At 55.7% G+C, this 27,059-nt stretch overlaps 1 protein-coding gene across 8 annotated transcripts; it reads left to right on the forward strand.

Annotated features, from left to right (window-relative positions):
* Positions 1-1,545: 1,545 nt before the first annotated feature.
* On the forward strand, positions 1,546-24,351 carry KCNC4 (potassium voltage-gated channel subfamily C member 4). Of its 8 annotated transcripts, none has more exons than XM_063624558.1 (5): positions 1,546-2,548; positions 13,267-14,203; positions 16,307-16,480; positions 18,843-18,948; positions 20,248-20,571. In XM_063624558.1, the coding sequence occupies exons 1-5, from the start codon at positions 1,871-1,873 to the stop codon at positions 20,336-20,338; spliced, it is 1,986 nt and encodes a 661-aa protein (XP_063480628.1). In that variant the 5' UTR covers positions 1,546-1,870; the 3' UTR covers positions 20,339-20,571. The 8 variants fall into 8 exon arrangements, with proteins under 8 accessions (XP_063480628.1, XP_063480630.1, XP_063480629.1 ...); XM_063624560.1 differs by having other exon boundaries at positions 16,307-16,458; positions 18,854-18,948; XM_063624559.1 differs by lacking the exons at positions 18,843-18,948; positions 20,248-20,571 and adding an exon at positions 22,528-24,351 and having other exon boundaries at positions 16,277-16,480.
* The last annotated feature ends 2,708 nt before the right edge of the window (positions 24,352-27,059 follow it).

Genomic DNA, 27,059 nt, shown 5'->3' on the forward strand with positions numbered 1-27,059 from the left:
TAACTAATGACTTTTCAGGGCCACCCACCCACCCCACATCCATAACACGTTTCGCGATGAACACAGCCAGAGCTACGGTTTCCTTCCATCCGGCACAAGAAGCGCTTCTCTGCCCAAGGCCACCCCGTCCCCCATTCCATCGCGGGGGCTTTGGTGGCTGGGACAGAGGCGGAGAGCATCAAGACCATGGGTGTCTTGGGCTCCGTTGGGCCTCCGACGCGCAGGATGCCGCGGGGTGGGGTGCTCAGGAGGCCCCAACACGGTGCCTGGGAAAGGAGAGGGCAGCCTGATCCTCGCCACAGCGTCTCTACCCTCTTTCTTCCTTGGCCTTCCGTCAGCCGCAGTGAAACCGCAACAGTGCGACCAGCTTGGCGGGGAGGGGGCGACGGACGAAGCAAGAAGAGACCGGCGGAGGTTAGAGGTCAGGGGTCGAGAGCGCTTCGGTGTCAGCGGGCTGCAGTGGGAGGAGCTGCGGGCCCGGGGGAGGCGCGGAGCGGGGCCGAGGGGGGCGGGGGGGCTGCCGGCGGAGGCGCGCAGGGGCGGCGCGGTGGGCTGGGCACTGGCGGCGAGGAGGTGACGCGCTTGGTTGGGGGTCGGCTCCGGGGAGGAAGACTGCGCTCGGTCACCGGGGCCTGCAGCGAGCCGGGTCGGCCCTGCGCCGCGCCCCGCCCACCCCGCCCAGCGAAGGGCGCGTCTGGGCGAGGCGGGGCCCCGGAGGAAAAGGCGCCACTGGAACGTGGCGGCCGCTGCCAGCGCCGGAGGGAGACCATGAGCCCCTAGGGCCCCAGCCCACCAGCACCGAGGCGCCCCCTCCCCTCTGCCACCTCGCGCCCGCCCCCTGCTGCGCGCGAGCCAAGGCCGGCGCCCCGCCCGGAGATGGGCAGACGCTTAGATGGCGTGGCTCCCAGCGCCGCCAGATCGCAGGAACCAGGCGCCGGGGCGTTGCGCTGAGGCTCCCTCTCCGCGTGGCCCGGGAAGCCTGCAGGTGTCCTTGGCCGCTCGGCCGCCGCCCCGGGTACTCCTTCGCCAGTGCCCAGAGCCCCGCTCCCCAGAGCGGCCCCGCCCCCCAGGCTCGGCGCCGCGCAGGACGCCCCGTCTGAGGCCCCCCCGCCCCAGCGCGGCCCCCGCAACTCCCAGCCGCGGACGCAGGACCCGAGGCTCGCTCCTGCGGGCGCGCTTGTTTTCCAGCTGCCGCCTCGCCCTGCGCAGCCCCCGCCCACCCGGCCGCCGCGCTCTGCTCTGCCCCGCCTGCCTTCCTCGCCCGGCGCTGGATTTATGAATGGGGGGAAGAGGCCACATGCCGCCGCCGCCGCCTCGTGTTGACCGCAAGCAGCCCGGGCCCACGGAGCTCCGGCTGCCGTGAGAGTGTCGGCCTGGCCCCGGCAGCCCCTCGGAGGACTTGTTGCTGCTGCGCTGCCGCCGCTGCGGGGAAGCCGACTGCTCCGGGGCTTGGTGCTGGGAGCTGGAGGGTGGCCCGTGTGAGTGTGAGCGCGAGCGCCCGGGACCTTCGCCGTGCGCGTGGACTGTGCGCTTCCTCGTCTTTGGTCGGGGTGAAGGCGGGGGCGTGTCCCGTCCTAGCGGGGGACCGTGTGTGTGCTTGCTTCTACTTCCCCGGGTCCTCCCTCTCTCCTCCTCCCTCTCTCCGGAGCTTCCTGCCCTAACCCCAACCACCTGTGTACCGGAGAAATCCAACTCCTCCCGCTCCGCGTCCTGGGGGGATAGGCAGGGACAGGGCCAAGCCGCAGAGGGGGCCGCCACCGCCTCCTGCCTCCTCTTCGCCTCCTCCCCCTCCCCCGTCTGACGCTGCCTCCTCGGGAAGGGTGTTTGGAGGGCAGCGGCCGCCCCAAGCCGGAGCCCCGCAGCGCTTCTTATGATCAGCTCGGTGTGTGTCTCCTCCTACCGCGGGCGCAAGTCGGGGAACAAGCCTCCGTCCAAAACATGTCTGAAGGAGGAGATGGCCAAGGGCGAGGCGTCGGAGAAGATCATCATCAACGTGGGCGGCACGCGACATGAGACCTACCGCAGCACCCTGCGCACCCTACCGGGAACCCGCCTCGCCTGGCTGGCCGACCCCGACGGCGGGGGCCGGCCCGAGACCGATGGCGGCGGTGTGGGCAACAGCGGCAGCAGCGGCGGCGGGGGCTGCGAGTTCTTCTTCGACAGGCACCCGGGCGTCTTCGCCTACGTGCTCAACTACTACCGCACCGGCAAGCTGCACTGCCCCGCCGACGTGTGCGGGCCGCTCTTCGAGGAGGAGCTCACCTTCTGGGGCATCGACGAGACCGACGTGGAACCCTGCTGCTGGATGACTTACCGGCAGCACCGCGACGCCGAGGAGGCGCTCGACATCTTCGAGAGCCCGGACGGAGGCGGCAGCGGCGCGGGGCCCAGCGATGAGGCCGGCGACGATGAGCGGGAGCTGGCCCTGCAGCGACTGGGCCCCCACGAGGGAGGCGCGGGCCATGGCGCCGGGTTTGGGGGCTGCCGCGGCTGGCAGCCCCGCATGTGGGCGCTCTTCGAGGATCCCTACTCCTCCCGGGCCGCTAGGGTGAGTGGCAGGAGCCGGTGTCTCCCCATCTTGGGTCTGCAAGGGGTCCGTGGTGGGTGGTGGGTAGGGGCCGGGAGGAGCAGGGACCGAGCCTTGACTTACCACCGCAGATTGTTCCCGCCTTCCTCTCAACCCCCCTCCGTGGCCCGCAGGGGAATTACACACTCCCACCCTCTCCCCTGCACGCTTCATCAGGAGATTGCACACACTTGACTTACTACTTGGACCCAGTCCCAGCTGCCTGCTTTGCCGCATCCCCTCTAGTGAGTGGGGTGCCCAGCTCAGCTCCTCCACCCCCTTCTTTGGTCTGCACAGGCTGCCCTATCTTCGGCTGTCCTCCACTCCACACAGGACTATGGTCCTGGAAGAGCTGGAATTTGGCCTTCTGCTGGGGGCAGGCAGGGTTGAGAGGAAGGAAACTAGGGTGGGTTTTGTTAGATGCTTCTGTGCCGTGCCACCTCATTTACATCCTCCCAGCAGCTCAGTGTGCTCACAACTGTGCACTTCAGAGAGGAGGATATAGGCTTCAGCATCTTAAGCTCAGAAGAGGCAAAGCTGAGACCACAATCCGGCCTCCTTTCCAGGTTTAGGAAAGGCATTCTTTCTCCCAGGGAGGATACCATGCCCCTGAGGCTTCCTGCACACCTGGGATGTCCTGGCCTCAGCTGGGGTGAGAGGAGAATTAAACACGAAGGGCCTAGTGTTCTAGGCCCTGCAGGCTCCCAAGGCCAGTGGCCAGCCACAGGCTTCCTGGTGATGATACCAGATTTTTGTTGCCACTTCTTTCTGCTGCAGCACAAACTGTCTTTCCAGAGAGCCCTGGTTCAGGTTACTGCTTGAAATGCGTGTATGATGGAAGGGGAAAGCACAGGTTGACTTAGGCAAGACCTACCACCTCCTCCCCAAGTAAATCCAGTTTCCCTAACCCCTTTAGGTGAAAGGGGAGAACGGGGGAGATGCTTGCCCCATTATGCTTGGACAGCTAAAAAAAAAAAAAGAAATCCCTGAAGGATGGCTTTAGAGTCTTTAAAGAAAGAAAACTCTGGGGGCTGGTGTCGGATCTCATGGTCAGCAGCCTAAAGCCTGGCTGGGGTCTGTCTGGGAGACAGGAAAGAGCAGTGTAACTCGTTGGGTCTGGGGACTGCTGCTTGCTGTGGAACCTGGTTAGTTCCTCCAGCATCCCAAATTGTCATGTTAATGAGTCTCAGAGCACCCTCCCTTTCCCAGCACCCCCTTGCTGGACTCCTTCCTAGTCATAGAAGAAGGCAGGTTAGGGAATTGGGGAACAGGCCTGCAGGGAAAAGCCAGGCTGGCATAAATGCCAGGACAGGGCAGATGCATCTTCTGCCTGGAAGAGAAGGGAGGAGCAGAGATCTCAGGGGCCATGACATACCGGGCTGGGGCTGCAGGCAGCCACGAGAAGGCAGGGATCTTTCTCAGGACTGAGAACAAAGCTAGAGGCAACTGCCTGGGTTTCTTTCCTTGCAGCCCTGAGACCAGCTAAGAAGGTGAGGGCATAGTGATGCCCCTGGCCTGGGTCTGCTGTGAGTTCTACTGGCTTCTCGTGTAGGTCACTAACCTTGCTAGTGTTAGCACTTACTTGGCTGTCTGCATTAGGGGAAAGAGGACAGGCACACATCATTCAGACTCTTTCAAAGTTGGGGGTCGGGGAGGAGAGATAGAGATAGAGATGGGGAAAGGGGACAAACCAGGGAAGCAGGGATGAGATGAGGTGGTTAGGGGAGCTAGGCCCTATTTCTGAGCATTCTTGGACTTCTGGGGGCTTTTCACCTGCTCTTCTTCCCCTCTGGAATTCCAAGTGGCATCCCACATATCATTGAGTTTATTTTCTTCCTAACTCACAGCTGAATGGCCAAGCCAGGGGGCCTGTTTGAGTAAGCTCAGAGCCTGGCCTGCCCCTAGAAGTCTTCCAGGAACCCAAGGTGCTTTGCCCCTTTGACATGGAATCACATCAGCCCAGACATTCCAGTTGAGGTCTTGAAGTTTATGATGGGGCAAGGTTAATTCTTCCATTTAAACATTGAGAAAATCAGGATTCAGAGACATTAAGTTTCTGGCCAAAGACATTTAACTAATAGCAGAGCCAGGAAACCAGCCCTAGTTTCCAGCCTTCTGGTTGTTCATCCTGATGTGAATATCTGGATGGAGCTCTGGCCAACACATGCACTGAAAGAGGACTTACCTCCTGCTCAGGAGCCCAGGCAAAGGCAGCCCTCACCTGCTCCCGGGACACACAAGTCGAATACATAATTTTTACAAATTAATGAATAACTGCTCATTATTGAGCACCCCAGACAGATACATTGCTGTATATACTTTACATTAATCTCTAATCCTCCCAATAAACTTAAAGCCCGGTGATTATCCCCGTTTAATAGATTGAGGCTGTGAGAAGGTAAACAACTTGCCTGCGATCACACAGCCAGATGGTGGCCAGGCTTTGAATCAAAGCCAGAGTCCCTGACTCCCAAGCCCTTGCTCTTGTGATTACAATACCTTCTTTCCACTGAACTAGGCTGTTTTTGAGGCGGAGAGCTTGTTTCTTACTCTGGCCTGAGAAGTGTCCTTCTGAGGTTCTGTACCTCCTGTGGATGGCATCAGAAAACCCAGGGGCAGATGGAGACGTCAGAAGGAAGACTTACTGTATTACCCCTCCAGGCCTGAGGGTACTGTGCCATGCGGGGAGCTCTGGGGCTACACTTTCCCCCCTCCATTTGCCTGTGGCTTGTCACACTGTCCCATCCTTCCCAGCCCTGTTCCCCCGGGTATGTGTGGTACCTTCCCTCGCTCACAGCTGTTTCCTCCCTGGAAGGGCCCGCAGCACTGTGGGGTGGTGGGCGAAGAGGGGCAGAGGAGCGGTGCTCTGCCCTGAGGCATCCTTTCGCACACAGCAACGTGGTCATTTGAGTAGTGCATTATGACAGGAGCAAAACGATACAAATGGAAAGTGAACTGAGCTGATTATAAGAGCCTGTTGCCTAGCTACAGGCCTGGCCCAAGGAGCTGTTCCACTCAGGCAGGCTCCTGGACTGAGATGCTCACCCCTGCTCCACTGTGCTGGGCCCATGGGCAGCTGCTGCTGTGCTTCTGTTTCTGTGGCCTGAGCTGGGGACAGGCACGAGGGGCAGGGCAGAGTGAAGGCTCACCATGGAGCCTTCGCAGCCTCAGGGGGCCCAGTGGAGGTTTGGCAGCATCCGAAACTTTAGAAACCTGCGCCTTCTTTTCTGAGAGCAGACAAGAGGCCTGAAGAATGGGGCCAGGATGCCCTTCCCCTACCCTAGTCTCCAAGGTCTCCAGGGCAGGGCTGGCTTTAGCTCAGCTATCAGCCTTATTAAGGATTACAGTTCCTCTCCTTTGGCTAAATCAGTGCATTTTTCCTGTGATGTTTCCCTTTTGAGTAGAGGAGGGGACCCACAGGAACTCCCTGCTCCAGGAAGGCAGCTCCAGCAGGGTCCTCCCCTTTGCTAAGTGTCAGTTACTATGTGGGAGGCTTGGCCTGTGCTTTCTGCTACTACTCATCTGGCCTAGGTGAGGCAGGTATTGTTAACATCTGTGTATCAGTATGCAGATGAGGAAACAGGCCTGGTGGGACTTTCTCAAGGTCGCACTGCTTGTGGTAGAACTAGGATCCAAACCCAGGTCTCATGAATCTAAGTCCATGCTCCTCCTATGGCCTCTGGCTCCTGTCCAGAGAGAATCTCTGGCTTCCAGAGGGTGGCCCCTCACTGGAGAGCTTCTTCCTCCACTCTGCTCTTATCTCTTCCTTTACTTCTCACTCCCTAGAATTGGTCAAATCTAACCTCTCTTCTTACTGTGGGATTTCCATAGGAAAAATGAAGGGAGGCATGGTTAGGAGAAAAGACTAAGGGAAGCTCCCTGGCCCAGGCAGAGCATGAAACCAAGGCCTTCTAGGAAAGGAGCAGAGCTGTATTCCTGCCTGCCCTCTTCTGAAGTTCCCTGGCTTCTCTGGTCTGGGCATTGCCTGGGGGACAGATCAGTGATCACAACAGGCTTTAAAGTGAGGGCCAGGACTCACTGATGCTGTGCCCTCTGAGCTAGGGTGAGCCAGGAACCTGAGCCCAGGAGGGCAGTACCCTGGCTTTCTGAGCTCCCCAGGAGGGCAGTGCCAGCCTGCCCTGGGCAGCCCCTCCACCTCCTTCCTGAGGAGCAGGCAGCGGCCAGGCTGAAGGCTGCAGGACTCCCTGCAGACCCTGCCCTCAGGGCAACCTCCCAGTTTCCTCTTGGGTTTGTTTTCTTCTCTTGTTCTGAACAGATCAACATTTGTCTCTGAACATCTTGTCTCTGAATGCTGAGGTGTTTCTGGTTGTCACATTAGGGGTGGGGTGTGGAGTAGGGGAAGGGGAGAAAATAAATGAGCTATTTTGGAGACTTGGGGGAAGAGCAGGCAGGCAGGAGCAGAGCCAGGCAGCTTGGCCTTGAGGATAGGAGACCCTGGGCCCTTCACCCCCACCCAGCAGTGTCAGCCTGGGATGCTGGGCACCAGAGCTCTGTGCCACCCCATTCCCTGTGCGTAACTGACTTGCCATGACCTCTGGCCCTGCTCCCTGCTGGAATTTTCTTCAGGCTAAGGGGTGGTCACCTGGCCCCTAGCAAGGGTCCTTATCAGGAAGTGGACCTGGCTCGCTCTGGAGGGCAGCAGAGGTCCTAGGGCCCCAGTACCTAGAGGTATTACTGGGCATATACCCTTGTCACTTTGTCCCAGTCAGTGGAGCTGATGACCTCTTCTTCTGACAGGCTCATCAGGACCAGGAGAGAGAGCAGGGGGTCACCTTGGGCCCAGTCATTCAGAAAACACTGCGCACTTACCATACACATGTGGGGTTCTAGAAATCCAAAGATGAGTCAGAGGGGGGCCCCTGCTCCTGACGAAAGCCAAATCGGGTGGAGTAAGTGGCAGTCAAGGGAAATTAGGTGACAAGAAATGGCAACAGTAATACAAGATGGATCATGAGAGGTGCCACAGGAGTCATAAAAAAATAAAGTTCAATAGGAAGTGAGAGGAGGAATCAATAAATCCCACCTCTATGTGGGATGAAGTGTAGGAGGTGTTCAGAGAGGCTTCCACAAGGAAATAGAAGTTGAATTGGGTGGGCCTTGTAGGATACTGACTTAGGGCCTTAAATAATTTTTTCAAAGAGGCACATTATAAATACATACATAAATAAATAAAATTTCCATGTGGGTAGAGCTAAACCATGCAGCATTAGGGAAAGGGGGAATTTTCTGGTCAGGTGACCAGCTCAAGCAGAGCTTGGACAGCGTGGGGCCTGGGTGGGCAATAACCAGGAATTACGTTTGACTGAATAGTGGGTTCTTGGATAGTGATCTGGGCTAGACTGAATTCCTTCTGGGGTAGGGACTCATCCGTTCTGGGCAACCCAGAGGCCCTGAGAGGCCCCAAGTACTGGCTCATCGGAGGGTGAGCATAGGTAGAGGTGGGTTCTGGACACTGGGACCAGAAGGTCCTGGCTCAGCATGGGTGGGGGCAGGGCCAGGTCCTGTTCCTAGGGGCACCCATGGAGGGGAGAGGAGGGGATGTTTCTCTACTGGGACGTAGGCCTTAGTGCGGGCCCTCAGCCAGGAGCCAGGGATAGCTCAGAGATGCTTTGTTTGGCAGACCCTCTCATTTCCTGCCTCTTACCCCCAGGACTGCCCCACTGTCTTCCAGCACTGCCTGGGCACAAGGATCTTGCTTCCCTGGAAGGCTCAGTCCCTCAGTCCCTCACCCCATCCCCGCAGATCTTACTCTGCCAGTGTCTTTGGCTGCGTTCTCAATTTTCCCTTCTCCTACACTTCATCCTTAATATAGGTTTTTGGGCCTGAGTCTCCTTATGTTTATCTGTCCATCTGTCTCCCTGGCCCTTCTTCCCTGGGCTCTCCTCCCCTGCCCCCGCTGATTGTATCCCGTTCCCAATGATTGGTGTCTGTCACCTCTCCCCTCGACCCAGCCTGTGCCAGATTCCTGGAACGCTCTAGGCTTTGTGCTGAGTTTTACAAGTATCGTTTCTTCGCATCCTCAAAACAACTGTATCAGGTAGATACTACCCTCATCCCCTCAAACATAGCAAGCAGATTGTAGCCTCAGGACCTTTGCACTACTCATTCCTTCTGCCTCGAACTCTCTGGTTCTTCGTATGACTCACTCCTTCACTGTTCAGGGCTGTTCAGGTGTCACCTTGTCATTGAGGCCTTACTTAAGCTTTCTATTAGAAACAACTCTCCTATCATACCCCTTATCTCCTTTTTCTCTTTATTTTTTTTCATTACCCTTAGACCACCTGACATACTGTGTATTTTGCTTGTTTATTTGTTAACAGTCTGCCTCCACTAGAATGTAAGGTCCCAGGGGCAAGGGTGGTTGTCTGGTATTTTCCCAAACACAGTGTCTGGTACTTGGTAGGCGCTCCCTTTTCCATTTTATAAATGAAGACCTTAAGGCTTGGAGGGGTTAAGGAACTCATGCAGGTCTCATATGCAGTCAGTAGCAGAGCCCAACTTGAACCCAGAAGTGTGTGACTTTACATTTCTAGGGACCGTCCAATGGTGGGGTTGGTGGAGGAGGCTGGTAATAGGGCTGAACACCTGGGCCTTTGGAGATGGATGAGTTTTCAACAGGACACAGGAACCCAAGGGGCACAGGGAGCTGGGAGGAGAGGCACTCTCCTGCTTAGAGGATGGGAGCCTGCTGTCCAGGGTGCTGAGACCCTCCTGCATCCTCCCAGCAGGAGAGGAGCTGCCCCTGGTGGGGCCAGTTCACCGGCAGTTTTCTTCTTGGGAAGTTTTGACTTCCAGCAGAATCCATGCCCTTTGTGGTGGAAAGAACTAGCAGCTTCAGCCATGAAAATCAGGACAAGCCACTCCTCCCTGGGCCTCAGTTTCTTCATCTGTAAAACAGCAGAAATGGAGTTTAACTGGATAACTTTCTCAGTCTCAGTTTTTCACTTCTAAAAAGCAAAGATTCTGTGGTATTTTGGCACCAGATTCGGCTCACCTTCAAAAGCTGCACACAGAGGACCCTAACCCTCCTCAACTTTTATCTTCATTTTATGGAGCACGTATTGGGTGCCAGGCATTAACCATGTAGAAGCTCATTTAATCCTACCATAACACTGTGAAGGGGTACTAGTACTGTCCCCATTTTATATAGAGGAAACAGGTGCAGAAGTTACCATTCATTTACCTGGTTGAGTGGCAGGGCCAGGATGAGGAATCCCAGAAGTCTAAACCCGGGCCCACGGCTTCTAGTGTAGGGTTCCTTAGCTGTTCTCTGCCCTTAGTCTGTCAGCACAGGGGCCCATGAGAGGGAGGCTTGGATCTCCACTGCCAGCTCTGTAGATGGCAGGATGGTCCAGTGGGGAATGAATAGAAGGCTCGAGGCTGAGGCTTTGGCCTCTAAGCAGGATGGTGTTGCTGCAACCACCTCTTCTTCCCTTGGCCCCCTTTAGTGCTAGGAAGCCCTAGTCAAGGGAGCTGTGTATCCCTGCCCCCAGAGGGGAAGGCCTGGTGAAAAGTACCATTTGCAAGCAGGGTCAACCACTTATGAAATAATTCAGTTTGGGGAGCAACTTAGGGCAGAAAGGAATAATTTGGGCCTTGAAGGGGAAACTGTAACCTCAGGACCCACCTGGAGCAAGGTGCCACAGCTCAGGCCGCATCTGTGTCTCCCTGGGGAGTGAGGGCTTCTTGGGGCCTGCTGAGTGCCTGCTGCCCCAGCCCTAGAGAGGCCACAGTGGAGATTGAGGCCCCACCAAGTTTTCAACAAAGGAGGAGGGGATTATACCTACCTGCTTGGTCAGAGGGGCCAATTGGAAAGAGCTTTGAGCTGAGAGTCAGGAGACTTGGCCTCACTGTGATCCTGAGCAAATCATCTGCCCTCTCTTATGCCTCTATTTCACTTAAAAAATGGGCACACATGACCACTCTTTAGCTCCCCTGCTCTTCTCGGGGTGGAGGTGAGGGATAGCAGTTAATAGTATATGGAACAGTTCTGTGTTTTGAAAAAAAGCAAAGGTGAGTGGACAGACAGGAATCCAGGGGGTTGTTCCCTAATCCAGGATGTGGCTGGTACCCACGGGGCCTGAAGGACTGTCTTGCCTGCTGCAGAATGAGCCCATGGTGGTAGCAGTTGAGGAGCGTAGCAAGGCAGGGTCCCTGGCCCTGCTATGAGAGGATGGCCAGGGCCACGCCGTCCTCCCTCCCTCCCTCCCTCTGCTCACCCTCTTGGCAGCTGTTCCTGAACTTGTTTTTCCAAGTCACTAATTAACTTCATGCTCAGTCTCCCAGGTGGGCCTGCTCTCCTGGCTAACTTTTCCTCAGAGAGCCAGCTTCTGCTTCCCATGGTTGCTGGCAGAATTGGGATATGCTGTCCCTGCCCTTACCTCAACCACTGTTTTTCAGGAGAGAGGGTAGTGCCAGGACTGGATTCCTGGCATGGCCACAGCCACGGACAGGCACTTTTGCCAGCCCACCTAGGGATGGCCATGGAGAGCCCACAGGCTGGAGCCATTTACTTAATGCCCATATCAGCCTATATTGACTTGGCAGCTCCTTTCTCAGAGGAGGAAGAATGAGGCTAGAAAAGGAACTTAAATTTACCTTCACTGGGGAGAAGCAAGCCGGAAAAACTCCAGCAGTGTCGTAAAATCGGCAAAGTGTGTCTGTGTAATCGTTATTACACGTGCATTTCATCTCCACCCCCTGGACCCAGCTTTCTCTTTCTATGCTGTTTCTGACCAACCCATCCAAGTTAAAGTGCGAATGAGGTACAGTGAGGTGTGTGATGGGGGACCTGTCCTAAGCCCGAGGCACACTTTCCCATGGGTGAAATAGCAGTCATCAGGGAGCTAACTGGGAACAGGATCAGTGATACAGAGATGGCTTTCCCAGGCCTGTGAACTGACCCTGCCTGGGAGGTGGTGAAAACATTGTGGTTTGACGAAAAGGTACAGCCTTTGAAGTTAAACAGTTCTGAGTTCTAATCTGGTTTTCATCCCTTCCAGGCTGTGTGACCTTAAGCAAGTATGTAATGTCTCTGATGTTCAGTTCATCCTGCATAAAATGGGATGATGAGGCGTGCCTCACAGGGTCATTGGGAGAATCGAAGGCGATTGAAGCATATACAGTGTGCTTAACAGTACCAGGCACAGAAGAGACAGCTGATAACTGTTCATTCCCAGATTTTCCCCCTCAAACTTGCTCCTGCTCCAGAAGCCCTGGAGGTGCTACTTCTTGCTTCATTTTCCCAGGTCCCCTTGTATTCTTCATTGGTGTTTTGCAGTACTAAGACCAAGGTATGCCCTCCCCATCCCAGTGCAGACTCCCAGGGAGGAAAACCTCTCTGAGTCCTCACTGGACAGGGGACGGGCACATGCCAGTGCCTGCCCACACAGCCAGGTGGAAGTCAGGGTAGGTCAGGCAGGCATGGGGATTACCAAATGGTACCATGAGGCCACAGACCTCCCTTACCCACCTATTTAGGCTCAGCTGTCTGATCAAGGAGGAAGCCCAGTCCAGCCATCATGCAGGACAGGCGGCAGCAGGAGGCATGAGACTGGACCCCATCAGTGGGCATCCTGACAGTGGTGGATGGCACGGCATGAATAACACATGAAGGCTCCATAATTGGTGTTATTACACATGCACTTCATCTCCATTCATAATGATTGGACACTTAAACCCAGCCGCCGTTCCTCTGCCGAGTGCTGCTGTCGTCCTTCTAGCCGAGATTCCAGCAGCTGTCGAGATCAGCCCCTGCCACTCTGATGCTGATGGGTGTGGTTCCTTTATCTTTGGAGCTCAGAGTTCCAGGAAATGTCGGTTTGTGGGAAGGAGTGAGACTGGTTCTTCTGACCAGACCACCGTCTCAACTGCCATGGTGCATGTTGTCTGCCTTTAGGGGCTTCCTCACCATCTAGGCAGTCAGTGGGGACATCCTAAGGTGAGAGGCAGGAGAAGAGACTGGCTAATAGGCTCAGCCAGCAGAAAGTGGTCCAGGGTCATTCCTTGCAGCAACCTGCCTCTGAGCATCCCTTCATACAGTGGACTTCAAACTAGTGCGCATTTTAGGATTACTTAGAAGGTTTGTTAAAACATTGCTGGATCTTACCCTCAGCATTTCTCACTCAGTAGCTTTAGGTAAAGTTTGAAATTTGCATTTCTAACCAAAGGACCAGAGACCTAAGGCTTCTGGTCCAGGACCATACTTTGAGGACCGTTGCCTTAAAGCCCAGTTACTGTAACTGTGGTGCATGGACAAAGCCTCACCTGAGTGCTTATTACAAATGCAGAATTACAGGACCTGCCCCAAGCCTCTGAATCAGGAATGCATTGTAACAAGATTCCCATTGCAGCTTGAAAAGCCTTAAAATGCAAATGGGTTAGAGGTGGGCAGAGCTATCAAAGGCAGGTCTAGCAGCTGTAGATCCCTGACCAGTGCTTCCAGCCAAGAGCAGCTTCTATCTGTTGTGACAAAGATTGGGAAACATTGCCCGAGAGCCCCCAAGCATATGGATAAAGACCCTCTGAGGAGGGACTTCCAGCCCTGACTCCATATGTTAATCCCACCTCTCACCCTGGAATGCCGTTCCTGGTAACCTTCATGTAGAAGTCCATGTCCCCAGCTGGGCCCGTCCATCCCTGTCTGACAGCTGCCCCCTGCTCTCCTCCCCTGCTCATAGGTAGTGGCCTTTGCCTCTCTCTTCTTCATCCTGGTCTCCATCACCACTTTCTGCCTGGAGACCCATGAGGCCTTTAATATCGACCGCAACGTGACAGAGATCCTCCGCGTAGGGAACATCACCAGCGTGCACTTCCGGCGGGAGGTAGAGACAGAGCCCATCCTGACCTACATCGAGGGCGTATGCGTGCTGTGGTTCACACTGGAGTTCCTGGTGCGCATCGTGTGCTGCCCCGACACGCTGGACTTCGTCAAGAACCTGCTCAACATCATCGACTTTGTGGCCATCCTGCCCTTCTACCTGGAGGTGGGGCTGAGCGGCCTATCATCCAAGGCGGCCCGCGACGTGCTGGGCTTCCTGCGCGTGGTGCGCTTCGTGCGCATCCTGCGTATCTTCAAGCTCACACGCCACTTCGTGGGGCTGCGCGTGCTGGGCCACACCCTGAGGGCCAGCACCAATGAGTTCCTGCTGCTTATCATCTTCCTGGCCCTGGGTGTGCTCATCTTTGCCACCATGATCTACTACGCTGAGCGCATTGGGGCCAGGCCCTCCGACCCTCGGGGTAATGACCACACCGACTTCAAGAACATCCCCATTGGTTTCTGGTGGGCTGTGGTCACCATGACGACACTGGGCTATGGAGACATGTACCCCAAGACGTGGTCAGGCATGCTGGTAGGGGCACTGTGTGCGCTGGCTGGCGTGCTCACCATCGCCATGCCGGTGCCTGTCATCGTCAACAACTTCGGCATGTACTACTCCCTGGCCATGGCCAAGCAGAAGCTGCCCAAGAAACGGAAGAAGCACGTGCCACGGCCGGCCCAGCTGGAGTCACCCATGTACTGCAAGTCTGAGGAGACCTCCCCCCGGGACAGCACCTACAGTGATACCAGCCCCCCTGCCCGGGAAGAGGGTATGATCGAGAGGAAACGGGCAGGTGAGATTAGGGGTTGGGAAGGAAAATCCCTTTTCCCCCAGTGGCCTAGGGAGTTTCCAAATGGACCTCAGCCCTTGGGATTTGGCATGTGTTTTGTGTGGGGCTTCCCTAAGCATAAGATGTGCCTTTATGAGGGCAAAGTGTTGAGGCCAAATGTCTCTATCCTCTGGCTAGGTCTCCGATAGCTTCCCAAACATCAGATCTTTGGAGTGAGTATTCCACCCAGGGTAGGGTGTGATGGGCAGTACATGGGGCTGTATATTAGATGCCCTGGTTTTAAATCCAATCTTGGCCACTGTGCTGTGTGCCCTGAGGCCAGTCACTCACCCTCTCTAGGCACCTGTAAAATGGGAATAATATCATATCCTACCCTCAAGACTTTGAGAGACCCAAATGAATGACAGATATGAAAGTACTTTGGGAAGTTAAAACCACTTTACAAATGTCAGGTACTGTCAATATTAGCCAATGAGCAGGGCAGCTGTTCTTCCAAGGTACATCAACACATGAATCACTTCTTTGCAAACGTTCCAGTCTGGTATCTTGGCCTAATAAATGTGATAACATAATAGCAGTGGGAGGCTGCCTTCTGTTCAGCACAAGCTAGATTGAGTCCTGGGCTCAGGGTTTGACATGGGATGGAAAGGAACTGAGGAAGGAATGGCCCAGACAGTGTTGGGAAGGGGAGGAATGTGGAAGAAACTGATATCTGTGCCCTGAAAGGGGAGAGCCTGGGCATCTGAATCTTGTCCCTCAAGGATGGGAAAGGCCATCCCAAGAAAGCTCATCTCCGCCCCTGAATCAGGAGTTGGGGAATGGAAAACAGCTTAATCCCCAGCAACGTGGACTTAGGTTGGAGAGAGAGAAAGGCATCCTGACTGTTATGTGTAGGCTGGGCTCCTGGGAAAGGTATGGAATTCCTGGTATGGGGAGCTGGACTGGAGCCAGGAGACTAAGGCTAAGCTCTGGGGCAAAGTGGGACTGACCCTGCAGGAGAGGCACCTAGCTTGGGACACTCACCTATGGCCTTTGGCATGTGCCTATCATACATGCCCAGGTTGACTCATTCCCTGGGGTCATGTCAGGGGCCTGGGTCTTCCAAAGGCCTTGATAGAATAGCACCCATCGGGCTTCCCATTTCTCTCCCACCAAAGTGGCACTGCTTCCTAATTTGTGAATATTAATCTCCCGGGGAATTTCAGCTGTACTCTGAGGCCCATTCAGGGTATAAAGAGAATCCCAGTATTAAAATGTAGAAGTCCTTAGGTCAGCTCCTCAAGGTACACTTAACTGTAGCCCTATCAGCCTTGCCCTTAGCCTGACCCTGACAGCAGCCACAGTAAGGGCATGCCTGGCCAATGGCAGGGCCACTGTCTTCAGATAGAGTAGCACCCCCTTCTCCAGATCCAAGGGCCCAGCTTCACCTGCGCTACTGCCTGACAGAGGCAAGGGGTGGGGACTAAGCCCACAGCACTTGGGAGCTGCATCGGAGCTTTTCCCATGGTGTCCTCCCCAGACAAAGGTCAGCCCTAATTGCAGAGGGCTCTAGGTCTTTTGGGCACAGGACTCCGGCCTAGATGCCTAGTGAACAAGAATGACTGTCATCCAGGGAGAAAGCATGGATGCCGCTTTATAGGTTTAACCCTTGCCGTGCCATCCCTCACCCCTAGCAAGCCAGGTATTCTCCACGGGAATGCAGACTCATCCAAGAGTCAGCCTGAGCCAGACCCAAGGAGGAAGTAGAGTCTGCGGCCTGCTTTGGGCTGGTCTCCTGGGGCAGCCATCAGCAGGCAGATTTGGGGAGTCACTGCTGTAGGGCATCTGCACTGTGGCTTCATCCCTGAAGAGAGACCCTAGGCTGAGGCTGGGAGGGAAGTCGGTCTTCACACCAAGTGCAGCCTCCCTGCCTTTTGCCCTCTGCTCCCCGGCTCTGGCAACCCTGCCTCCCAGGTAGATGCTAGGCCCCTCCAGAGGTTGAGGAAGTAACACTCTGGGTCTGGGAGACCCCAGATGACCCATGAGCAAGGCTCAGGCGGCCCCTCACGCAGCCTCCTTTCTGTGTGCCCCCTTCAGACTCTAAGCAGAATGGCGATGCCAACGCAGTGCTGTCCGATGAGGAGGGAGCTGGCCTCACCCAACCCCTGGCCTCGTCCCCTACCCCCGAGGAGTGCCGGGCCCTGCGACGCTCCACCACTCGAGACAGAAACAAGAAGGCAGCTGCCTGCTTCCTGCTCAGCGCTGGGGACTATGCCTGCGCAGATGGTAGTGTCCGGAAAGGTATGGCTTCCCAAGCTGGACAGGTGGGGAGCCCCCACAGAGCTGAGTCTCCCGAGTCCCCCACCAAGAGCTTGAGGTCCCCCCCTCCCCTGAGACCATGGCTGCCATCCCCTCTGCCTTGGATGCACCCCCGCTTTTAGAATGGGTACCTGATCTCCCAGTCCCTGGATTAGAAAGGCCTCCTCCATCTCAGAAGGGCACACGGCTCCCGTCCAGCTGCCCATGGGAAAGAGCAGCGCTAGAGGGTTGAGGGCGCACAAGGCCAGGGTCCCTGCCCTGTGCTTCCGTTGCATCTCTTTTTCTACCTCTGGTTCCCGCTGCTGCCTTCAGGCCCCATTCCGCAGGGTCACTGCCAGCCTCTCCCTAGGCCTCCCTTAAACACAATTAAGGCTTCCCAAGTAGGTCACCCCTCGAGGTGCCAGCAACGTTCAAGAGTCAGGGAGCCCCACGCAGGCCCTGCATCCTCCCATCCTGCTCCAGGGGTCCTGGAGCACAGGATGGGCAGACTTCCATCTGCAAGCACCTAGTGGGTGACTGTCCTTCCTCTTGAGGCAGTGCCAGAGATGATCAAGGGGTGGGGTAGGTGGGCAGGAAGAGTAGGTCCCATCTGAGGAATGTTCTGAGTATTTGGAGAGAGAGAGGGAGCAGCCCATCCTCTGCTTGTCAGAAAAGGCTGAAATTCCATCCCCAGGCCCCAAGCCTGCGGCAAGGCAAGGGCAGAGGTTGGGCTGTGGAGCTAGGGATTCCTGGCCTCGGAAAGGGGGTAGGAATGATCAAGGATGGTGGAGGGCCCGTGGTGGCTGAGAACCAGGGGTCTTAGGACCAGGCCCTCCTACCCAGTTTTCGATCACTTATTCATCTCTCTTGCCCTGTCCCTGTTACCTAACCTCCCTCAATGTTCTACCTATTTCTAGAATAAACCCTGACTCCCTCCAAAACAGAGCTCTTTCCCAGGTTCTCTGCCACTGCTTAACCAGCTGGATTTCCCATCCCCCACTTCCCTCTGTCCCCAAACCCCAGACCCAAACTAGGTTGAGTAAGGAAGGGGCAGTGGCAGCTACAGGAATAGCCTGTGATGCCTCTGTCCCTCTGAAGATGTCCTGATGTCCCGTGGCCTGCCAGCCCATGCAGGCTCTGTGGGCACCTTCTAGTTTCTTTCCCAGACCTTTCAGTACCACTGTTCCCATGGAAGCCCCAGGCCACCCTGAGTCTAACCAGCCCCTGAAAGGTGTGTGTCCAGCTTTGTTGGGCATGTATTCTGTGGACTGGCAGAAACAGGAAAAGCGATCTGGTGCCTAGAAGGAAGTGGTCCAGCAACCCCAGCAAAAGGCTGCAGATGGAGGGTGCTCAGACCTCTACCTTTGGCTATGTTCCTTTGTTAACCCCCGTGTCCTATCCTTGGGCCCTGGATTTGGCCTTCTCTCCCGCCTACCATCCCAAACAGGCAGTGGCTTCCACTGTGTCTTTGTTCAGGCCCAAAGTCTTGCTCTGGCTGGACCATGCTAAGCAGACAGTCTAGAACGAGCAGTCCCTGTGTAGGACTTGAGCACACAGAGCTGAGTGCCACGCACACCTGCTTTCCTCCCTGGGCTGTGAGGTGCTTAGTGGAAATAGGTGTGGAAGAGGCCATGAGGGTACCAGTTAGGAGGCACCACGAGGTACTGGGAGTGGACTGCACCTGGGGAAGGAGTTTCATGGGCACGTGCACGGGGCAGGGGAGCCAGCATCCCACCATCCAATATCCCTGGGGTGCCTGTGGGGCCTGTCTGCTCTATTTTCAAGATGCCTCCACACTGCTTCTTGGCAACAGGCATGCAGCTCAGCCAATTAGAGTGACCTTCGAGAGGGAACAGGTGGGTTGCTGGGAAACAGGCCCTGCTAAGCAAGCGTGGCAATTAACATTGCCAAACTCCCAATGCGCACTCGGCAACTTTCCCCACACCGTACCGTGCCGCACTTCTCCACACTCAGGTTATGCTTAAGACCAGGAGTGAGTGGGTCTGGGCCTCCTCCACACAGGCCCATGTATCAGAGTGTCAGTTCCCTGGGAGGATGGTGGCAGGTGCTAATTAGGGCTTCTTAGAGTCAAAAAGGCTGATGCTGGAGGCTGTGGGGTCTTTGTCTAGCTGGGCTATCAAGGAGCTGGTGGGGAGCTTACCTGGGGGCAGGACAAGACAAAAGTCAGCTGGGTGTGGGGCCCTGAAGTCTGTCCTCAGGAGCCCAGGAGACCTAGAGGCCAGGGAGAGTCAAGGAGGGCCAGGCCCCTCCACACCAGCCCAGGGCCACCCACCCTGCAGTGTCTCCTGGAGCGTGGACCCTGAGGAGCTGCGCCCACTGACCCATGTGCCTTTTCTTCACCAAGGCTGTGGAAAGTCCCGAAGTCTAAACAACATAGCTGGAGCAGCTGGAACCAGCCTGGGGCTGTCTCCACTGGCATCGCGATACAGCTCGCCCTACCCTCTGAGAAAGTTCCTGCTCACCCCCTTCCACCCCCTCACCGGCCCATCCCCTGGTCACTCTGCCCCTTAGCTGCACCTTCCCCTCTGGGCACACGCGCACAAACAGGCACCCTTCCATGCCCTCAGCACTCAATCCCCAGGGCCCACGGGGGCAGCAGGAGGGAGCAGGGGGGAGCAGTCAGGACAGAGGAGAACTTAGGCCCCCGAGCCTCTCCTCCATAGCTCCCAGCTTCCCAAAACATTCAGCTCTGGAACCAGAGAGCAAAGGGGAAAGCGATCCCAGAGCTTCTCCCCATTTTGACCTCTTCCTGGGCTGTAGGTGCACACCCCGGACCTGTCTTTCGGCCTTGCCTCCCTCTCGGGGTCCCACCAGGGCCAGTCTCAGCCACCAGGCGTTTATGTGTGCACAGAGCGCCTGGGGCCAGTCAGCCTTGCTGGGGAGCCACGCCTATGTTAATATTTTTAATCACTGCGAATGTATTTCCATTCCTCATAGCCTTTAACCAGTAGCCGAACAGCCTGTCTGTCTTTCTGTCTGTCCACCCCACACCCAGACCAGCAAGGAACAAGGCTGTCATGTCGGGCATCTCTGCTGGTGTAAAGGTGGTTTGACTCCTTGGAAGAGCAGTGCCTCTGGGCAGTGCTGCCCTGGGAGAAGAGGCCTGATGTTTTCTATCCCTGGCTTGGGGCGCAGGTAGGGGTCCCTAGCGTTGTAGCCTCAGGCTTGGTGCAGGCCGTGGGCGGGCTGCCTAGGCGAGGGAGGCCCTTCCCTCAGGAAGCCTCTGCCCAGATTCAGTGGTGACTCCCACTGGCGGCACCTGGTGTCCCTTCTGCGCCCCGAGCTGCAGCATCACTCTCCACGCTGCTTCCTCTGCTTCTGCGACAGTTTTTCTTCCCTCTCCCTCTCTCTCAAACTCCCAGCCCTGCCTCTGAGTCACCTGCCGTTCCCACCCAGCCTCTGCGCTCTGTATTCCTGCCAGAACCGGAGACTCATCTAATTTCCATAATTAAGTGTATTCATTTACCTAACGAGCCCAGGAGCACAACAGGTTTGTGAGTCACTGGGTGAGCAGGGGTACACCTTGCGCAGGGGCAGCTGAGGGGAAGTGTGGGGACAGAAGCCATCTTGCCCCCACCTGCTCCTGCCACTCCCAGGAAAGGGGCCCTCCACAGCCTGAGGAACAAGGTTGCCTCAGCCAAGACGTTTCCTGTTTCACCTGATGGGAATTAGACCTGACAGCAGAGCCGTGTGCCTGGCAATTTTTAGAGCCAGATTATGCAATTTTGCGGAGAGAATGACTAAGTAAGGTCCAGATCTGCTCCTTCCATGGTCGGCAAAGATAGGATGGCAGGGCAGCATCAGGGCTGGGCAGAGGCTGGGAAATCTGAAGCTCCCTGAAAGGCGGACTGGGCAGAGCAGATTATTGCATGGGGTTGGGGGTGTTGTGTGAAGCCTGTGCCCGGAGTGTCCCCATCTTGGCACCTCCCTCAGTCTTGGGCAGACACAGAAATGTCCTTCTGGAAAGGTCTGTTCAGAGTGGGCACTGGGATACCCCTACCCTGCAGTGGTTTATGGGGCCTGCCTCCCACTTGCTGTCAGAATGAAGCGACCTGACCCATAAGAATTGAGAAGAGGGGATGTGGGGGCCTCCATGCAACTGCCCTTCAGGAGGGAGCAGGCCCTTGAAGTGACAGGGATGGGGAAGCCTGTGGAACAGGATGGAGATGTGAGGGCCCCTCCCCCAACAGCGAGAGGGCTCCCTGGCATGGAGGGCCTGGGCTCTGACAGGGACACAACGAGCCGGGTGTGCAGGTTCACAGGGATGCCACTACTTTTCTCCTCTGACTTGCCTTTCTGGTTCAGGGAACCAAGGCCGCTATTTCTGTGGCAGCCCTCAAGTTGTCAGGAGCCCAAGTTTCCACGGCACCCACCGCCTCCTTCCCTCTCTTCCCTCCCACAGGGCTGGGCCTGCTCATGGCACCCCTACGGTGGGCACAGATGTCCCTGGGCGACAAGATGCAGCATTGCCAGGCTGGAGCCCTAATGCCTCGGGGAGCTGGCTCCCACACATCCCTCCTAGCTCTCTGGCTTCATCTGGGAGAGACAGAACCTAGATAGCAGGAGGGCTGAGTAGACTGTCTGCCCTTACAACCTCTCAGCACCTTTGGGCCTGCCCAGGGCCCTGGGAAAGGGCAGGGTGAGCCCAGGCATTTGCAGAACCCCTGCATACCAGGCACTGCCACAGGAAGTGGCTGCCTGTATAGGCGTCAGGCTCACCCAGGCCTTGAGCCTCCCTCCTTGGGAGAAGGCTCTCTCCCACCCACCATCTGAGAGTAGAGTTTGTTTTCCTTGGGCTAGACTTGGACCTGCACCCACTACTTTGCTATCAGACACCTTTCCCCTGCAGCTGGAGCTCAGCCCCTTCCCATAGAACTGGGAGGCAGTCTGGGTAGGAGTTCACAACCTCACCTTCCAGTCTGTAGCAGGGTTACTGGCAACCTAGAGGCCAATTTTCAGGGCTTCTGAGAGGTAGAACCAGAGGGGAGGGCACTACAACCTAGAAGCTGGCTGACAGGAGCCAGAGGGGAGGTCATGGACTGGCCACAGGGTACAGGCTGCCCTTTCATAGAGCTTCCTGGGAGAGGAGGGCCTGCTCTGCTCTGGCCAGTGTCACCCTCTGAAATTCCTGCCCCACCCCTGGTGGGTCAAATAGGTAAGAATCCAGGATGAGATTCCTAGGAAGACCCCTCTCCAACTCTCAGAGGTCCCTGAAGATGGAGAGTCCATGGAAGCTAGTGGAAAAGCAATCTAAGGCCATTATCTCAGTATGGGCTGCTCTGCTCCTTGGCTTCTGGGACACTTGACAGCCTTGCTGTGACTCCTTCTATCTCATCCTAGACCCATCCTAGACCCCTCAGTAGCCCAGGCATTCTCACCAGTGCATCTTAGGGCCTAATTGCCTACAGGGAGCCCAGAGGCACTCCCCTGTCCTCTAATGAGTGGGGGTCAGTGGCAGGTGTTGCTTAAGTTACGCAGACAGGAGTACAGGGCAAGACCACAGCTCTGTCTGCATGTCCTCAGAAATGGGGCTCTGAAGAACCCTGAACTCCTCTGATTTCAAGGATAGTACTCAGAGGCCCAGAATACTTGTAGGCAAAGGGGCAGTGTTTAAGGAGGTGGCTGGGGCATACAGTCTTAAGAAGATGGAAACAGCATCACCCCAGGATGAGGACACCCCTTCCCTAGAAAGGTGATGGAGGCACCCCGAAGCCCAGGATGGAAGCTGTGAGGTCTGGATGCCACATCTGCACTCCACCTTGACAGGAGGCCTAGCCCTAGACCTCAGACCTGAGAGCTGCAGGGGTTGTCCCAGCGGGTCTGTAACTCCCACCTCCGCTGTTGACCCAGATCTGCAGCTGGGACAGCAGTACTCCTACCTGCGCTACCTGTGCTCCCACTGGTAAGGTAGGGGCAAGAAAGGCCCAGGTCATAGACATCCCAGGCTGAGGATGGGATCCCAAAAGGGCTCTCTGAGGGGTCGGGTTTCTCAATAAGGTACTATTTCCTGACCTTCTCTCCTGAGACAGGCACATTCGTCCTCCGTGACCTTCCCCTTCAGCATTCACCTGAGGCTGCATGCCCTCCAACTGCTGGGACTCTGTTCCTGCCACATTGAGGAAGGGGGCTGGGCACGACATGGCATCATACTCAGGAGCCTTCTTCACCAGCTCCTTGGGACAATGGAATATCCCAGGGTGGTGACAGCAGATGGAGCTACTTGGGGGAGAGCTCAAGTTGGTCAGGCAACAGCTGGGGTGATGGCCTGTGAGCCACAGGCCACATCAGGAACTTTCCCCACTGCCTCCATGCAAGGCTGCAGAGCTATGGTCCCTTTCTCCACTGCACTGGAGCTTTGAAGACCTAAGAGGCTAGTGGTTCCTGGAGCTAGTGGTTACCTGAACAGGTATGGCGATGAGCTACAACATCACCTGAGTCACCAGAGTTGGGTTGGCAGAGGGGTGAAGGGCTCACCCCATTCCCTGACCCATCCATGCTCTTCCTGGCCTTTTAGCCCTGGGTTCCTCATGCCTTCCAGCTCTGCTCCTGGCCTACTCCTCAGCCCACACCCTGTGGGTCAGCAGCTGGCTTCCTTCTAACATCTCATTCTTTGTTTCTACCTTTCTTTTGCCGAACTCCCTGTCCCCCCAACCCCAGAAGGCAATGTTGAGCCGAAAGCGTGCGTCCCAGTGTCTCACACCTGTGCTCTTTAAACACAGAGACCTGCCAAGACGCCCTCTCGTCCAACTATGCCCAGGCTGAAGTCCTCACCCTCTCTTAAAGCGGCACCAACGTGAGAGAGACAGGCAGACAGACAGAAAGCCAGAGGCTTAGGGAAACTCTGGAACCCAGACAAGAATCTTTTCGCTGGGAAAGACTCAGATATCCTTGTTTGCACAGGACTGGTGGAAAATCTCCCATGCGACCCTCGGGGCCCAGAGCCATCTGGGTCTGATGTTCTGTTCTGTTGTACATTGAAGAGATATATATGCACATATAGTATCTATATTCATACATACTATACTCTTGTGTGTAGTGCACGTGCTATTGGTGGTTTGTCTTCTTTGTTAGGCTGTGTCTCCCTAAGCTCTTGCCCCACCCAGAGTTTCCCAACCCCTTCACTGATTTCTGTTGTTTCTGCTGACTGTGTGCGTGGAATGTCCCAAGAAAAGTGCATCTGGGAATTGCCAGTCCAGCTGGGTGGCCCCAGGCTCCTATCTTGGGGATGTTTCCCCTGTCAGCAAGTAACTTGGTGAAGTCTATTGAAGGCCAGACTGCCCCCTAGGGTCACTGCTTCACTAGCCCCACCCCACCCCAGATTGGGGTTCTACCTCCCACCCCACATCCTCGTTGTGGGGGGACTTCCAGGGGCTCCTCTGCAGCCTCCTCCACTCCTTCCTCCACCCCATCTGTGTCCTTGACTTGGGGGGGCATTTTGTCTTTTTTATTTTTGATTTTGTTCTGTCTCCTTTGTCTGTTTGTTGTCAAAGATGCTGCTGGGCAGACGGGCAGGGAAAGGATCTGTCTGCCCATCTGGCCCAGGGGGTCTGAGAAGGGAAGCCTTGGGCAAGAGGAGACCAGTTGCAATACTGTACTTCCTGGCCAGTGGCCAGAGGATGCGTGCAATAGCAGAGGCCAGGTGACCCCTTCAGCCTTGGCCTCTGCCCCTCCCTTGGCCCTCCCTCCCTACTCCTCCCTGGTGTTGGTCAGTCCTTTTCTAAAGCTGTCCCCTCGTGTGTGTCTGGGGCATGCCCAGGCTGGGCCCTGTGCCTTGTCTGCATGCCTCCAACTGTCATGCTGTGCTCGAGTCCCAATAAAGACATCTGGAGCATCCTGCTGCTCCTGCTGTGTGAGCACCTGCCTCTGCCTCTCCTTTCTGGCTCTGTGTCTATTGGGACCTCCTGGGGCTCTCACCCCTGACACCTGAGGAGTGCACACAGCATAACCCCACTCCAGCAGGAATCATCAGTGTGGCCTGACCCCTGCATTTTACAGGGAGAGACTAGTGCTCAGAGAGGACAAGCCATCTGCCCAAAGCCACACAAAGAGGACTAACCCAGGACCCCAAGTCCCAAACAGAGTTCTAATATCCACTGCTGTCCCCAAGCCCCTGCCGTAACATGGAAGAAAAGACTGTTCTTTGTTTAAGGAATTCCACTGCATTCCGTTTGTGCAGGGGGCCTCCCCTCCTCCCTGCAATTGTACCATGAAATGTACTGCCCAGCACTCAATAAATGTTCGCTGTTAGGTATAATCATCCCCTCTTACTCCTTCACAAGGAGGTAAGGACTAAGGACTTCACTGAAATGAGGCTGATTCATTGAAAAGTGAGGACATCAAACCAAACTGGTCATCTGTTACTGGAGTGAGTTGCCCCAAAATACTCCCCTCTCCCTCCAGTAATGGTTATGTGCTAGGCACTGCGCACAAGGCTTTACAGGCGCCGACTCATGTCTCCTCATGGCTCAATGAGAGAGACACTCATGTACAAATGGGCCAAGGACCTGGGGATGCCAGAGTTACTGGCTGGGTGGCTGATGAACTGAGGCCAGCTAGAGGCTGGTGGCACAACTGGGAACCACTTAGGGATGGAGAGTGAACACATCCTGGGCATGGATAGAACGGGGAGATGGCAAGTGATGGTCAGACGTGGCCCTTGGCTCTCACTGTTGTTATCCCTCTCACATTCACATAGGGGCACACGCAGGGCCAGCTTCTTGGATGTGCAACCTGTGCAGCCACTCAGAAGGGCCCCATGCTGGGTTTAATGCTTGGCTGTCACCATCGTGAAATTAATAATGGTTGAACAGGGGCCGTGCGTTTCCATCTTGCACCAGGCTCTGGCGGGTCTGGTTGCCTGCTTGCCTCTCCTTATTCTTGTCTTACTCCTCACTCTTACTCTGGGCATCTGTGTAGGACCATAGGGGCCTCAATTCAAAGTCTTGCTTTGCTGCTTGCTAGCTGGGTAACTTGGGGGTGACTCACCAAACCTGTTCCCCTGTTTGTTAGGGGATAATGATGGCCCCTGTTTCAGAGACAGAGTGAAGAGCCTGGCCTGGTGTCACCTGTCTACCTGTGACATGACATATAGTAGCGGCACAGTGTCAGCTCCCTCCCTGTCCTGTTCCTGTCACTCTGAGGCTTTTCTCCACAGATTTCTGAGATCTCCGTGTCCAACTGCACCAAGAAAGGACAAGAACACACCCGGGAGCTGTCTTGGGCAGTGTAGAACAGCAGGGTGAGGATGGAATGGCTGAGGAGAGGGAAAAAGCCAGGGGAAGCCTGTTCCTGAAGTGTAAGGAAAGATCGGGCTTGGAGCCTGGGCCAGCCGAGGCAAGGGGGTGGCAGGCAGCCAGTGTCAATTAAAGATAAAATCTCTCCTCCGGTAGTGGAGGGCAAACAGCGGCTGTGGCCCCCCTAGACAGGAGAAAGCCATTTGCAGCCAGGCTGGCCTTGGAAAAGCTTGGCCAGGCGATAATGGGACGGGATGCGCTGCTGACTCCATAATGATATTACGCATCAGGGCCCACGGCCAAAGTGGCTGTTTTTTCTGTAGATCGATGTGGAACCATTTCATGGTCAGGGGCTGAGAACCCAGCCAGCAGCAGGGGTACCAGATGCCAGAGTGGTCCTGAGGGGACTGAAAGGGTGGCAACTGGGGTCCCCAGTGACCCTTTCAGGCTGCGGGAAGAGGAGGGGGCAGTGTGCAGGAGGGTGGAGGGGTGGACGAGAGAAGCAGCAGACTGCCCCTCCTCCCCACCTCCCAGAAACACCAGGCTGTGCTGTCAAAGAAGAAAGGCTCTGGCTTCCTCCTGTCCCCCAAAGCTGGAGTCGAGCCCAAGGTAGGGAGCTGGTTAAAAGACATTGTTTAAACAGGACATTGTTTAAAAGAATAAGACTTTTGGAGTCAGGCAGACTTGGGTTTGAGTCCTGACTCCATCACTTCCTTGTTGTGTGACCCTAGGCAAGTTACTCAACCTCTCTGAACCTCTTTCCTCATCTTTTAAATGTAGTATCTGCCTGAGGTAGTGTCTCTCTCATTGAGCCATGAGGAGACATGAGTCGGCGCCTGTAAAGCCTTGTGCGCAGTGCCTAGCACATAACCATTACTGGAGGGAGAGGGGAGTATTTTGGGGCAACTCACTCCAGTAACAGATGACCAGTTTGGTTTGATGTCCTCACTTTTCAATGAATCAGCCTCATTTCAGTGAAGTCCTTAGTCCTTACCTCCTTGTGAAGGAGTAAGAGGGGATGATTATACCTAACAGCGAACATTTACTGAGTGCTAGGCAGTACATTTCATGCTTATAAAGATGCATTCCAAGATTGATGTCATCATTATCTTTGTTTTACGAGGAGAAAACCAACACAACAATGTCAAGTCATTTCTCCAAAGTAACACAGCCATTAAGTAGCAAAGCTGGGATTCAAACTCACTCTGGCTCTGTGGGTCCAATGCTTAGCCACTCTCTGAACTGAGTGGGGCTTGTGAGTCATAACCTCCAGTGTGGGAGTTTATGCTTTTAATGTTATTTCCTTAACTGCAATTGATTCTCATAGC

This window comes from Symphalangus syndactylus, chromosome 12 (genome assembly GCF_028878055.3).
Source record: "Symphalangus syndactylus isolate Jambi chromosome 12, NHGRI_mSymSyn1-v2.1_pri, whole genome shotgun sequence".
In the NCBI taxonomy this organism is placed as follows: Eukaryota; Metazoa; Chordata; class Mammalia; order Primates; family Hylobatidae; genus Symphalangus; species Symphalangus syndactylus.

Coding starts and splice junctions, on each gene's coding strand:
- KCNC4 (XM_063624557.1), top strand. CDS start 1,871: ATGATCAGCTCGGTGTGTGTCTCCTCCTACCGCGGGCGCAAGTCGGGG. Junction 14,204..16,276: donor GATCGAGAGGAAACGGGCAG/GTGAGATTAGGG, acceptor TGCCCCCTTCAG/ACTCTAAGCAGAATGGCGAT. Junction 16,481..18,842: donor AGATGGTAGTGTCCGGAAAG/GTATGGCTTCCC, acceptor TTCTTCACCAAG/GCTGTGGAAAGTCCCGAAGT.